A 14,761-nucleotide genomic window follows, 5' to 3' on the forward strand; every position below is an offset into this window, starting at 1 on the left:
CTGTCCACCCCTACGCATCCCCCATCCATCCCTCCGTCCGTCCACCCCTACGCACCCCCCATCCATCCCTCCGTCCGTCCACCCCTACGCACCCCCCATCCATCCATCCACATCCCTCCGTCCGTCCATCCACCTGGCCGCACCCCTCCATCCGTCCGTCCGCATCCCTCCGTCCGTCCGTCCACCCCATGCACCCCCCATCCCTCCCTCCATCCGTCCACCCCTACGCACCCCCCATCCCTCCGTCCGTCCGTCCACCCCTACGCACCCCCCATCCATCCCTCCGTCCGTCCACCCCTACGCACCCCCCATCCATCCCTCCGTCCGTCCACCCCTACGCACCCCCCATCCATCCCTCCGCATCCCTCCGTCCGTCCATCCACCTGGCCACACCCCTCCATCCGTCCGTCTGCATCCCTCCGTCTGTCCGTCCACCCCTACGCACCCCCCATCCATCCCTCCATCCATCCATCCGTCCACCCCTACACACCACCCATCCATCCCTCATCCGTCCATCTGTCCACCCCTACGCACCCCCCATCCATCCATCCATCCACATCCCTCCGTCCGTCCATCCACCTGGCCGCATCCCTCCGTCCGTCCACCCCTACGCACCACCCATCCATCCCTCCATCCATCCATCCCTCCATCCGTCCACCCCTACACACCACCCATCCATCCATCCACATCCCTCCGTCCGTCCATCCACCTGGCCACACCCCTCCATCCGTCCGTCCGCATCCCTCCGTCCGTCCGTCCACCCCTGCGCACCCCCCATCCATCCCTCCATCCGTCCATCCGTCCACCCCTACGCACCACCCATCCATCCATCCATCCACATCCCTCCGTCCGTCCATCCACCTGGCCACACCCCTCCATCCGTCCGTCCGCATCCCTCCGTCCGTCCGTCCACCCCTGCGCACCCCCCATCCATCCCTCCGTCCATCCACCCCTACGCACCCCCCATCCATCCCTCCATCCGTCCACCCCTACGCACCCCCCATCCATCCCTCCATCCGTCCACCCCTACGCACCACCCATCCATCCCTCATCCGTCCATCTGTCCACCCCTACGCACCCCCCATCCATCCCTCCGTCCACCCCTACGCACCCCCCATCCATCCCTCCGTCCGTCCACCCCTACGCACCCCCCATCCGTCCGTCCACATCCCTCCGTCCGTCCGTCCACCCCTACGCACCCCCCATCCATCCCTCCATCCGTCCACCCCTACGCACCCCCCATCCATCCCTCATCCGTCCACCCCTACGCACCCCCCATCCATCCCTCATCCGTCCACCCCTACGCACCCCCCATCCATCCCTCATCCGTCCACCCCTACGCACCCCCCATCCATCCCTCATCCGTCCATCTGTCCACCCCTACGCACCCCCCATCCATCCATCCACATCCCTCCGTCCGTCCACCCCTATGCACCCCCCATCCATTCACATCCCTCCGTCCGTCCATCAACCTGGCCGCACCCCTCCGTCCTTCTGTCCACCCCTACGCACCCCCCGTCCACCCCTACGCACCCCCCGTCCATCCACATCCCTCCGTCCGTCCGTCCACCTGGCCGCACCCCTCCGTCCGTCCGCATCCCTCCATCCGTCCACCCCTACGCACCCCCCATCCATCCCTCCATCCGTCCACCCCTACGCACCCCCCATCCATCCATCCACATCCCTCCGTCCGTCCGTCCACCTGGCCGCACCCCTCCGTCCTTCCGTCCACCCATGCCCCTCCGTCTGTCCGTCCACCCCTACGCACCCCCCATCCATCCATCCACATCCCTCCGTCCGTCCGTCCACCTGGCCACACCTCTCTGTCCGTCCGCACCCCTCTGTCCCTCCCTCCACCCATGCCCGTCCGTCCGCCCCTACGCAACCCCCGTCCATCCCTCCATCCGTCCACCCCCCATCCATCCATCCACATCCCTCCGTCTGTCCGTCCGTCCACCTGGCCGCACCCCTCCGTCCGTCCGTCCACATCCCTCCGTCCTTCCGTCCACCCATGCCCCTCCGTCTGTCTGTCCACCCCTACACACCCCCCATCCATCCACATCCCTCCGTCCGTCCGTCCACCTGGCCGCACCCCTCCGTCCGTCCGCATCCCTCCATCCACCCCTACGCACCCCCCATCCATCCATCCACATCCCTCCGTCCGTCCGCACCCCTCCGTCCCTCCCTCCACCCATGCCCCTCCGTCTGTCCGTCCACCCCTATGCACCCCCCATCCATTCACATCCCTCCGTCCGTCCATCAACCTGGCCGCACCCCTCCGTCCGTCCGTCCGCCCCTACGCAACTCCCATCCATCCATTCACATCTTTCCGTCCGTCCGCCCACCCATGTCCCTCCATCCGTCCAACCATACGCACCTATCCTTCCATCTGTCCATCCGCGCCCCGCCGTCCGTCCATCTGCACACATCCCTCCGTCCGTCCTTCCATCCATCCATCCACGCCCCTCCCTCCGTCCATCTGCACACATTCCTCTGTCCGTCCGTCCGCACACATCCCTCCATCCGTCCTTCCGTCCCTCCAGCCGCATGCCTCCATCCATTTCTACGCATCCATCCTTCCATCTGTCCATCCGCGCCCCTCCCTCCGTCCATCCGCACACATCCCTCCGTCCGTCTTTCCGTCCCTCCAGCCGCACCCCTCCATCCATCTCTATGCATCCGTCCTTCCGTCCCTCCATCCACACCCCTCCCTCCGTCCATCCGCACACATCCCTCACACATCCCTCCGTCTGTCCTTCCGTCCTTCCATCCGCGCCCCTCCATCCGTCTACCCACGTGCACCCCTCCATCCATCTGAACTCATCTGTCTGTCCATCCGTCCATCCTTCCACCCATATGGCCGCCTGCGCCCCCCTGTCTGTCCGTCCGTCCGTGCTGCTCCGTCCGTCCACCCGTCCATCTGTCCATCCGCGCCCATCCATCCATCCACCCCACACACCCCTCCGTCCATCTCTACGCATCCATCCGTCCATCCGCGCCCCTCCGCCTGTCCACCCATACGCACCCCTCTGTCCGTCTGTACACATCCATCCGTCCGTCCGGGTCACTCCGTCCATCCCTCCACCCATCTCTACGCATCCATCCTTCCAACCCTCCATCTGCGCCCCTCCGTCCGTCCGTCCATCCGCACACATCCCTCCGTCCGTCCTTCCATCCCTCCACCCGCACCCCTCCGTCCGTCCACCCGTACGCACCCCTCCGTCCATCCGCGGCCCCTCGGTCCGCCTCCATCCTTCCGTCCGTCCATCCGTCTGCATCCATCCCTCTGGACGCCCCTCCACATCCCTCCATCCGGCCGTCCATCCCTCCGTCTGTCCATCCACACGCACCCCTCCGCCTGTCCCTCCATCCACCCCCACAGCCGCCGATCTCTCCGTCCACACCCACCTTCCCATTCCTCCCTCGGTACCCACCCCTCCATCTCGCTCCATCCAGCCCCATACGCCTCCCACCCCTCCAGGGCTCTGCAACGACCACACACCCTTATCCCACCACCGAGATACTTAAGAACTGCCTAGGGGAAACTGAGGCACCCCCCACAATATTCAGAGGAAACATTAAGAACAGTCCCGCTTTGTCACAGCCCCCCGCCCGTCTCTGGACCCTCCTCCTCATCCCAATTTCCTGGCGCTCTACCGCCCCCTGCTGGCCAGGAGGGGGCGTAACCGTCTGTGGGCCCCTCGGGGGTCCAACCCCCCCAAGGCCAGAGCGGGGCAGGATTATTTCAGGGACACTGAGACAGGAGGGCCAGGAGCCCCGATCCTGTGGGGGAGAGCATTTGTGTGAGCAGCCTGGCGCCCCCTAGGGTCAACCCTGCCTGCCCAGGGAGAGCGCCCCCTGCCCCACAGGCCGGCGCCCCCCTGCTGAGCCCCCCGCTCCCTGCCCCATAGCACCGCCCTGGGGCCAGCGCCGGCTGCCCGGGGAGAGCGCCCCCTGCCGAGCCCCCCCAGATCTTCGGCGGGGGATGGGGCCCGCGGGCTGAGCATTATGGGAAGGCAGCTGCAGGTCCTGCCTTTCCTTAAATAATTCCTCGATCCAGAGAGATGTAACCAGTATCCCGGGTTGCCATGGCAGCGCCGAGACAGAGATGGATGACGGAAGTCGGGGGGGGTGGTTTTCAGGCATGGGGGGAGTGGGGGCGATGGGGGGGGATGGGAAATAATGGATCGTGAAAGGGGAGAGATGGAGAGAGGGAAACCGAGATCGGGGACCATCGCGCCGGGCGCTGACCAGATCCCCCCCGCCACTGACCAAGATTGGGGTCCCGTCGCGCCGGATGCTGCCCAGATCCCCTGACTGAGATCGGGGCCCCCAGACACACAATAAAGGGAGAGGAACCCAGGTGTCCTGACCCCCCAGCCTGTACCTCTCACCACTGGGCCGCTCTGCCAGGCGAGCGAAGCCACGGGGTATTAAACGTCTGGGTCAGAGACACTGAGGCCCTAGGGGTCCCGGCAGCATCTAGGGTGAAAGGCAGGGTTTGGGGCAACCTGAGGAGGAGGGGTGAGCAGGGTTGGGGGGGGCTCGCTATGAAGCTAGAGGGCAGGGGTGGGGATTCGGGTCTGGAGAGAGATTTTAGGGTCAAGGTTAAAGGTCAGAGCTCCAGTTTGGGGTTAGATGGAGATTTTAGAGGCAGGGGCAGGGTTAGAAGTCAGGGTTTGGGGGGAGATTTAGGGGCAGGGGCAGGGTTATAGGTCTGGGTTTGGGGTGACTTTTTCAGGTGAGGCTCTGGGGCAAGACGACTATTAATAAAACCCACACACTCCCCCTACCCCACTTTCAGCCAGCGGGACACAAAGCGCTTCCCAAAAGAGAGCCAGGCGCATTATCCCAATGGACAGATGGGGAAACTGAGGCAGGGAAGGGCGGTGTGCTATGAGTAAGGTCACCTGGCAAAACCCAGGAGTCCTGAGTCCCAGGGGGGGCCCCCCCGAGACAGGAGGGGATAGTGAGGGTTTGCATTGGACTCTAGCCTAGGGGTCCGGTCAGGCGTTAGGGGCAGCTGATGGTGAGGGGTGGGGGACAGGGTGAAGGTTTCCATCTCCCAGGTATAACAGACCCCTGACTCCCCCAGACACCAATGGACACCCCCCGAACCCCCATTGCGGGTGGGAGCAGGGTCTGGTGAAGACCTGGGACTGACTCAGTCACTCCCCAGATGGCCTCTCCCCCCCCGGAGTACCGACGCTCACGATTCGCAGGCATAAAGCCCGGGGAAAGGGCACAGGCGGGTGCACAGCCCATCCACCAGTGACCCCTCTCCAGAACGCACCTCCAGATCCCCATCCACCAGTGACCCCTCTCCACAATGCATCTCCAGATCCCCCATCCACCAGTGACTCCTCTCCACAATGCATCTCCAGATCCCCCATCCACCAGTGACCCCTCTCCACAATGCATCTCCAGATCCCCCATCCACCAGTGACCGCCCTCCAGAACGCACCTCCAGATCCCCCATCCACCAGTGACCCCTCTACTGAACGCACCTCCAGATCCCTGTCCACCAGTGACCCCTCTCCACAATGCATCTCCAGATCCCCCATCCACCAGTGACCCCTCTCCAGAGCCTACCTCCAGATCCCGCTTCCACAAGTGACCCCTCTACTGAACGCACCTCCAGATCCCCGTCCACCAGTGACTCCTCTCCTGAACGCATATCCAGATCCCTGTCCACCAGTGACCTCTCTCCACAATGCATCTCCAGATCCCCCATCCACCAGTGACCCCTCTCCAGAAGGCACCTCCAGATCCCCATCCACCAGTGACCCCTCTCCAGAATGCACCTCCAGATCCCCATCCACCAGTGACCCCTCTCCAGAAGGCACCTCCAGATCCCCCATCCACCAGTGACCGCCCTCCAGAACACAATTCCAGATCCCAAACCAGCAGTAACCCCACTCCGGAACACAACTCCAGTTCATCCGTCCACCAGTGACCCCTCAAGAGAACCTACCTCCAGATGCCCATCCACCAGTGACTCCTCTCCTGAACGCATATCCAGATCCCTGTCCACCAGTGACCTCTCTCCACAATGCATCTCCAGATCCCCCATCCACCAGTGACCACTCTCCAGAACACACCTCCAGCTCCCCCATCCACCAGTGACCCCTCTCCAGAACCTACCTCCAGCTCCCCCATTCACAAGTGACCCCTTCCGGAATGCACCTCCAGATCCCCATCCACCAGTGACCCCTCTCCACAACCTACATCCAGATCCCCAATCCACCAGTGACCCCTCTCCAGAAGGCACCTCCAGATCCCCAATCCACCAGTGACCCCTCTCCAGAAGGCACCTCCATATCGCCCATCCACCAGTGACCTCTCTCCATAGTGCACCTCCAAATCCCCCATCCACCGGTGACCTCTCAAGAGAACCTACCTCCAGATCCCTGTCCACCAGTGACCGCCCTCCAGAACGCACCTCCAGATCCCCCATCCACCAGTGACTGCTCTCCAGAACGCAATTCCAGATCCCAAACCACCAGTAATCCCTCTCTGGAACACACCTCCAGTTCCCCCGTCCACCAGTGACCCCTCAAGAGAACCTACCTCCAGATCGCCATCCACCAGTGACTCCTCTCCTGAACGCACCTCCAGATCCCCGTCCACCAGTGACCCCTCAAAAGAACCTACCTCCAGATCCCAATCCACCAGTGATCCCTCTCCAGAACGCACCTCCAGATTCCCGTCCACCAGTGACCTCTCTCCACAATGCATCTCCAGATCCCGCATCCACCAGTGACCCCTCTTCAGAATGCACCTGCAGATCCCCCACCCACCAGTGACCCCTCTCCAGAACACACCTCCATATCGCCCATCCACCAGTGACCTCTCTCCATAGTGCACCTCCAAATCCCCCATCCACCGGTGACCTCTCAAGAGAGCCTACCTCCAGATCCCCGATCCACCAGGGACCCCTCTCCTCAACGCACCTCCAGATCCCCCATCCACCAGTGACCACCCTCCAGAACAGACCTCCAGATCCCCATCCACCAGTGACCCCTCAAGAGAACCTACCTCCAGATCCCCATCCACAAGTGACCCCTCAAGAGAACCTACCTCCAGATCCCGCTTCCACCAGTGACTCCTCTCCTGAACGCATATCCAGATCCCTGTCCACCAGTGACCTCTCTCCACAATGCATCTCCAGATCCCCCATCCACCAGTGACCACTCTCCAGAACACACCTCCAGATCCCCCATCCACCAGTGACCACTCTCCAGAACACACCTCCAGATCCCCCATCCACCAGTGACCCCTCTCCAGAACCTACCTCCAGCTCCCCCATTCACAAGTGACCCCTCTCCAGAACCTACCTCCAGCTCCCCCATTCACAAGTGACCCCTTCCGGAATGCACCTCCAGATCCCCATCCACCAGTGACCCCTTTCCACAGCCTACATCCAGATCCCCATCCACAAGTGAGCCCTCTCCAGAACGCACCTCCAGATCCCCCATCCACCAGTGACCCCTCAAGAGAACCTACCTCCAGATCGCCATCCACCAGTGACTCCTCTCCTGAACGCACCTCCAGATCCCTGTCCACCAGTGACCCCTCAAAAGAACCTACCTCCAGATCCCAATCCACCAGTGATCCCTCTCCAGAACGCACCTCCAGATTCCCGTCCACCAGTGACCTCTCTCCACAATGCATCTCCAGATCCCGCATCCACCAGTGACCCCTCTTCAGAATGCACCTGCAGATCCCCCATCCACCAGTGACCCCTCTCCAGAAGGCACCTCCATATCGCCCATCCACCAGTGACCTCTCTCCATAGTGCACCTCCAAATCCCCCATCCACCGGTGACCTCTCAAGAGAACCTACCTCCAGATCACTGTCCACCAGTGACCGCCCTCCAGAACGCACCTCCAGATCCCCCATCCACCAGTGACCCCTCTCCAGAACGCACTTCCAGATCCCCATCCACCAGTGACTGCTCTCCAGAACGCAATTCCAGATCCCAAACCACCAGTGACCCCTCTCCGGAACACACCTCCAGTTCCCCCGTCCACCAGTGACCCCTCAAGAGAACCTACCTCCAGATCACCATCCACCAGTGACCCCTCTCCTCAACGCACCTCCAGATCCCCCATCCACCAGTGACCACCCTCCAGAACGGACCTCCAGATCCCCATCCACCAGTGACCCCTCAAGAGAACCTACCTCCAGATCCCCATCCACCAGTGACCCCTCTCCAGAACGCACCTCCAGATCCCCCATCCACAAGTGACCCCTCTCCAGAGCCTACCTCCAAATCCCCCATCCACAAGTGACCCCTCTCCAGAGCCTACCTCCAGATCCCCCATCCACCAGTGACCCCTTTCCACAACCTACATCCAGATCCCCATCCACAAGTGAGCCCTCTCCAGAACGCACCTCCAGATCCCCCATCCACCAGTGACCCCTCTCCAGAACGCACCTCCAGATCCCCAATCCACCAGTGACCCCTCTCCAGAAGGCACCTCCAGATCCCCAATCCACCAGTGACCGCCCTCCAGAACGCACCTCCAGATCCCCCATCCACCAGTGACTGCTCTCCAGAATGCAATTCCAGATCCCAAACCACCAGTAATCCCTCTCTGGAACACACCTCCAGTTCCCCCGTCCACCAGTGACCCCTCAAGAGAACCTACCTCCAGATCGCCATCCACCAGTGACTCCTCTCCTGAACGCACCTCCAGATCCCCGTCCACCAGTGACCCCTCAAAAGAACCTACCTCCAGATCCCAATCCACCAGTGATCCCTCTCCAGAACGCACCTCCAGATTCCCGTCCACCAGTGACCTCTCTCCACAATGCATCTCCAGATCCCGCATCCACCAGTGACCCCTCTTCAGAATGCACCTCCAGATCCCCCATCCACCAGTGACCCCTCTCCAGAACCTACCTCCAGCTTCCCCATTCACAAGTGACCCCTTCCGGAATGCACCTCCAGATCCCCATCCACCAGTGACCCCTTTCCACAACCTACATCCAGATCCCCATCCACAAGTGAGCCCTCTCCAGAACGCACCTCCAGATCCCAATCCACCAGTGACCCCTCTCCAGAAGGCACCTCCATATCGCCCATCCACCAGTGACCTCTCTCCATAGTGCACCTCCAAATCCCCCATCCACCGGTGACCTCTCAAGAGAACCTACCTCCAGATCACTGTCCACCAGTGACCGCCCTCCAGAACGCACCTCCAGATCCCCCATCCACCAGTGACCCCTCTCCAGAACGCACCTCCAGATCCCCCATCCACCAGTGACCCCTCTCCAGAACGCACCTCCAGATCCCCCATCCACCAGTGACCCCTCTCCAGAACGCAATTCCAGATCCCAAACCACCAGTGACCCCTCTCCGGAACACACCTCCAGTTCCCCCGTCCACCAGTGACCCCTCAAGAGAACCTACCTCCAGATCACCATCCACCAGTGACCCCTCTCCTCAACGCACCTCCAGATCCCCCATCCACCAGTGACCACCCTCCAGAACGGACCTCCAGATCCCCATCCACCAGTGACCCCTCAAGAGAACCTACCTCCAGATCCCCATCCACCAGTGACCCCTCTCCAGAACGCACCTCCAGATCCCCCATCCACAAGTGACCCCTCTCCAGAGCCTACCTCCATATCCCCCATCCACAAGTGACCCCTCTCCAGAGCCTACCTCCAGATCCCGCTTCCACAAGTGACCCCTGTACTGAACGCACCTCCATGTCCCCATCCACCAGTGATCCCTCTCCAGAACACACCTCCAGATCTCCATCCACGAGTGACCCCTCTCCAGTACCTACCTCCAGATGCTCATCCACCAGTGACTCCCCTACAGAACACACCTCCAGATCCCCACTCTGAGATAGCGCGTCTCCAGAACACACCTCCAGATCCCCATCCACCAGTGACCCCTCTCCAGAGCCTACCTCCAAATCCCCCATCCACAAGTGACCCCTCTCCAGAGCCTACCTCCAAATCCCCCATCCACAAGTGACCCCTCTCCAGAGCCTACCTCCAGATCCCGCTTCCACAAGTGACCCCTGTACTGAACGCACCTCCAGATCCCCATCCACCAGTGATCCCTCTCCAGAACACACCTCCAGATCCCCATCCACCAGTGATCCCTCTCCAGAACACACCTCCAGATCTCCATCCACCAGTGACCCCTCTCCAGGACGCACCTCCAGATCCCCCATCCACCAGTGATCCCTCTCCAGAACACACCTCCAGATCTCCATCCACCAGTGACCCCTCTCCAGAGCCTACCTCCAGATCTCCATCCACCAGTGACCCCTCTCCAGAACGCACCTCCAGATCCCCCATCCACCAGTGATCCCTCTCCAGAACACACCTCCAGATCCCCATCCACCAGTGATCCCTCTCCAGAACACACCTCCAGATCTCCATCCACCAGTGACCCCTCTCCAGGACGCACCTCCAGATCCCCATTCACCAGTGATCCAGACCCATCCAGGTCGTACCTCCATATCTTCATTCAGGAGTTATCCAGCTGTCTCCTATTTCCCCCTTGCTCCCCAACCCTAATAAAATTCCCCCCTACTGCCACCTAATTCCCTCCACCCCATATCAGTTCACCCCCGAGTCTCCTTTCCTGCTGTTTGAATTACACACACACACAGTTACACACACACACTTGGTGACTCACACAGCGATCAGCACTGAATTCACCTCACTGAGCAGGAGTGTATTTTCCTGGCTGAAGTGAATGGGGCATTGTGTGCTAACCTGGGATCTCAGGCCTCCCACCTCTCTGACCCTCGCCTCCCACTCACCACCAGGCCAGGACCCCCACCGGAGCATCAACACCGGGGGTTAGGGCCTAGCTAGGCCCTGGGGTGCGTGTTCGCTACACACCCCTGGGGACAGGCAGACACATGGGCATAAGCCATCCACACACACAGACACAGCCCTCCACACACCAATCCACACACATAGCGATCGACACATTCTGCCACAACCATCCACACACACAGCCATTCACACACACACACACACGGATCCACACACAGCCACAGCTGTCCAGACACGCAGCCCACAGCCCCACACACAACCACATGCCTATACACGCAGCCCCCCGCCCCCCCCGCGCCTTCGTCACACGCCGGCTCCCGCACCCGGGTCTACGACACACGCCCAGGGCACCCAACACACATGACTGCCAGCTCGGGTCACACCCCTCCTCCTTCCACCACCCCACCCGCCCCCGCCACTCACCATCTGCCAGCCCGGGACGTCCGGGAGCTGGGAATCAAGCACCCGCCCAGGGCAAGGTCCCGGCCCCCCCCCGGGCACCCCTCACCATGTGCTGAGACAAGCCCCCCCTCCCCACGCCTCCTGTTCTCTGGCACCCATCAGCTGCCTCTGGCCATCTGTCTTCACACACACACACACCAGCAGGGGGCAGCATGGTCGCTCACACACGTGTATACACACACATCTCGCAACACGTGCATGGACCCCCATTCCCACACAGTACGCACACGCACTCACCCCGCACACCAAAAGAGCCACAACCGCCCGCGAACGCAAATACAACCCACACACTGACCACAAAAATAGCCACAACCGCACGCGAACGCAAATACACACACACACTCACCACAAAAATAGCCACAACCGCATATAAACACAAATACACACACACACTCACCACAAAAATAGCCACAACCGCACGTGAACGCAAATACAACACACACACACAACTGACCACAAAAAGAGCCACAACCGCACACAAACGCAAATACACACACACTGACCACAAAAAGAGCCACAACCGCACACAAACGCAAATACACACACACTGACCACAAAAAGAGCCACAACCGCACGCGAACACACACAAATACACACACACACACTGACCACAAAAAGAGCCACAACCGCATACAAACGCAAATACACACACACTGACCACAAAAAGAGCCACAACCGCACACAAACGCAAATACACACACACTGACCACAAAAAGAGCCACAACCGCACACAAATGCAAATACACACACACTGACCACAAAAAGAGCCACAACTGCACGCGAACACACACAAATACACACACACACACTGACCACAAAAAGAGCCACAACCGCATACAAACGCAAATACACACACACTGACCACAAAAAGAGCCACAACCGCATACAAACGCAAATACACACACACTGACCACAAAAAGAGCCACAACCGCACACAAATGCAAATACACACACACTGACCACAAAAAGAGCCACAACCGCACACAAATGCAAATACACACACACTGACCACAAAAAGAGCCACAACCGCACGCGAACACACACAAATACACACACACACACTGACCACAAAAAGAGCCACAACCGCACACAAACGCAAATACACACACACTGACCACAAAAAGAGCCACAACCGCACGCGAACACAAATACACACACACACACTGACCACAAAAATAGTCAGACTCACACAGCGCACACACACAAATTGACACAACGTGCACGCACAATCACACACACACACACACACCCTGAGTACACACACTGTTCAAGGGCACACATACACCCACACCCACACCCAGCCGGGGGGGAGCCAACGTGCCGGGTGGACTGTTAGCAGAGAATCCCGGCCCCCAGAGGAGGTGGGGTGTTCAGCAGAGTGAGCCCCCCAGCTGCCCCGAAATTGGGGGCGGGGGATGTGATGCACACACCCACACCCACACCCCAGGCCCACCCGACCTCCAGCCAGCAGGGGCAGCATGCAGGGAGGGAGCGAGTGTGGGAGGACTGGCTAGGCAGCGGGGAGCACCACAGAGACCCCCAGCCTCCCCCCCACAGCCCCATAGAGACCCCCCAGAACCCCTCACAGCCCCATAGAGAGCCCCCAGCCCCATAGAGAACACCCAGCCTCCCACCCCACCATAGACAGCCTCAGCCCCCGAACCACCCACCCACGCAGAGCCCCAGCATGGTGAAGACCCCCAGACCTGCTGCTAACATCATGGAGACCCCGCCAAGCCCCACAGAAAGACCCTCAGCCACCCCGAGCAACAGAGCCCCTCCAGCCCCCCACAGCCTCTCCCGAAGCCTCCCACCACCCCAGGGAGCGCCCACGGCCTCCCCCACAGCGAGCCTTCAGGAATCCCCTCCCAACACTATTGAGAGCACCAGCCCCATGGAGAATCCCCCTGCACCCCCTCCCAGCCCCATAGCCAGCTCCCAGCCCCATAGAGAGCCGCCAGGCCTCCCCAGTCCCATAGAGACTCCCCCCATGCCAATACCTTGCAGACCGTGAAACACCCCCACCCACACGGAGACCCCCAGCCACCCCCCTATGGCATCATGGAGACCCCCCAAGCCCTCCCACACAGCATCACGGAGACCCCCCCACAGGACCATGGAGGGCCCCAGCCCCTGCCGAGCACCATGGAGACACCCAGCACCCCCCGACCCCCACCCCAGCACCATGGAGATTCTCACCCCCCCCCCGCACCATGGAGACCCTCAGCCCCTTCATCACCATGGAGACCCCGAGCACCCCCCCAAGCATCACAGCAACCCTCTGCCCCCCCCGAGCACCATGGAGACCCTCAGTCCCCCCAGCACCCCAGAGACATGCCCAGATCACTATAGACAACCCCAGTGCCCCCCACAGCACCATGGAGACCCTCGGCCCCCCCAGCACCCCAGAGACTCCTCCCCCCATCACCATGGAGACTCTCAGTCCCCCCAGCACCCCAGAGACACCCCCACATCACCATGGAGATCCTTATCCCCCCCACATCACCATGGATACCCCCAGCACCCTCACCCCCCCCCCACAGCTCTATGGAGACCCTTGGCATTCCCCATCACCCTGGAGGCCCTCAGCCCCCCCCAGCACTCCAGAGGCCCCCCCAAGCACCATGGAGGCCCTCAGCCCCCCCCAGCACCCCAGAGGCCCCCCCAGCACCATGGAGACCCTCAGGCCCTCCAGCACCCCAGAGACACTCCCACATCACCAGGTAGACCCTGACCCCTCCACACATCACCAGGGAGACCTCAAGCACCCCCCACCCAGCACCATGGAGACCCTCAGCCCCCCAAAACCCCCACATCACCATGGAGACCCTTATCCCCCCCCATCACCATGGAGACCCTCACCCCCCAAACACAGCTCTATGGAGACCCTCGGCGCTCCCCATCACCATGGAGGCCCTCAGCCCCCCAGCACTCCAGAGGTCCCCCAAGCATCATGGAGGCCCTCAGCCCCCCCCCAGCACTCCAGAGGCCCCCCCAACAACATGGAGACCCTCAGTCCCCCCAGCACCCCAGAGACACCCCCACATCACCAGGGAGACCTCGAGCACCCCCCCCAAGTACCATGGAGACCCTCAGCCCCCCAAAACCCCCAGATCGGCATGGAGAACCCCAGCGCGCCCCACACAGAACCATGGAGACCCTGAGGCCCCCCCCAGCACCCCAGTGCCCCCAGCACCATGGAAACCCCCCAGCCCGCCCCCCCAGCACCGCGGAGACCCCCAGGGCCCCCTACCTTGGTGGTAACTATGCAGAGACAATCCATGGCTGGGGAGGGATCTGCAGCACATCAGATATTCCGGGGGGCCGGGGAATTAATTGCCCCCACTCGCCTTCAATTGCCCCCCCTCCTCCTCCTCCGCCGCACGCAGGCTCCCTGCCCCCCCCTCCCCACCGGCGCGCGGCTGCCTGCTCCCCCCGAGGTGCAGGGTGTGGGGGGGGGAGGCGGGGGACTCTGAGATAGCGCGT

At 61.5% G+C, this 14,761-nt stretch overlaps 1 protein-coding gene across 2 annotated transcripts in view; it reads right to left on the reverse strand.

The window, feature by feature from the left end:
- Positions 1-14,734, reverse strand: part of DLG4 (discs large MAGUK scaffold protein 4) — a 97,825-nt gene extending 83,091 nt beyond the window's left edge. For both annotated transcript variants that reach the window (XM_078851003.1, XM_078851001.1), the window contains exon 1: positions 14,529-14,734. In XM_078851003.1, coding sequence (XP_078707129.1) covers positions 14,529-14,558 — 30 coding nt within the window. In that variant the 5' untranslated portion in view covers positions 14,559-14,734. The remainder of the gene's footprint in view (positions 1-14,528) is intronic.
- Positions 14,735-14,761: the final 27 nt, after the last annotated feature.

Source organism: Lepidochelys kempii, chromosome 28, assembly GCF_965140285.1.
Source record: "Lepidochelys kempii isolate rLepKem1 chromosome 28, rLepKem1.hap1, whole genome shotgun sequence".
In the NCBI taxonomy this organism is placed as follows: domain Eukaryota; kingdom Metazoa; phylum Chordata; order Testudines; family Cheloniidae; genus Lepidochelys; species Lepidochelys kempii.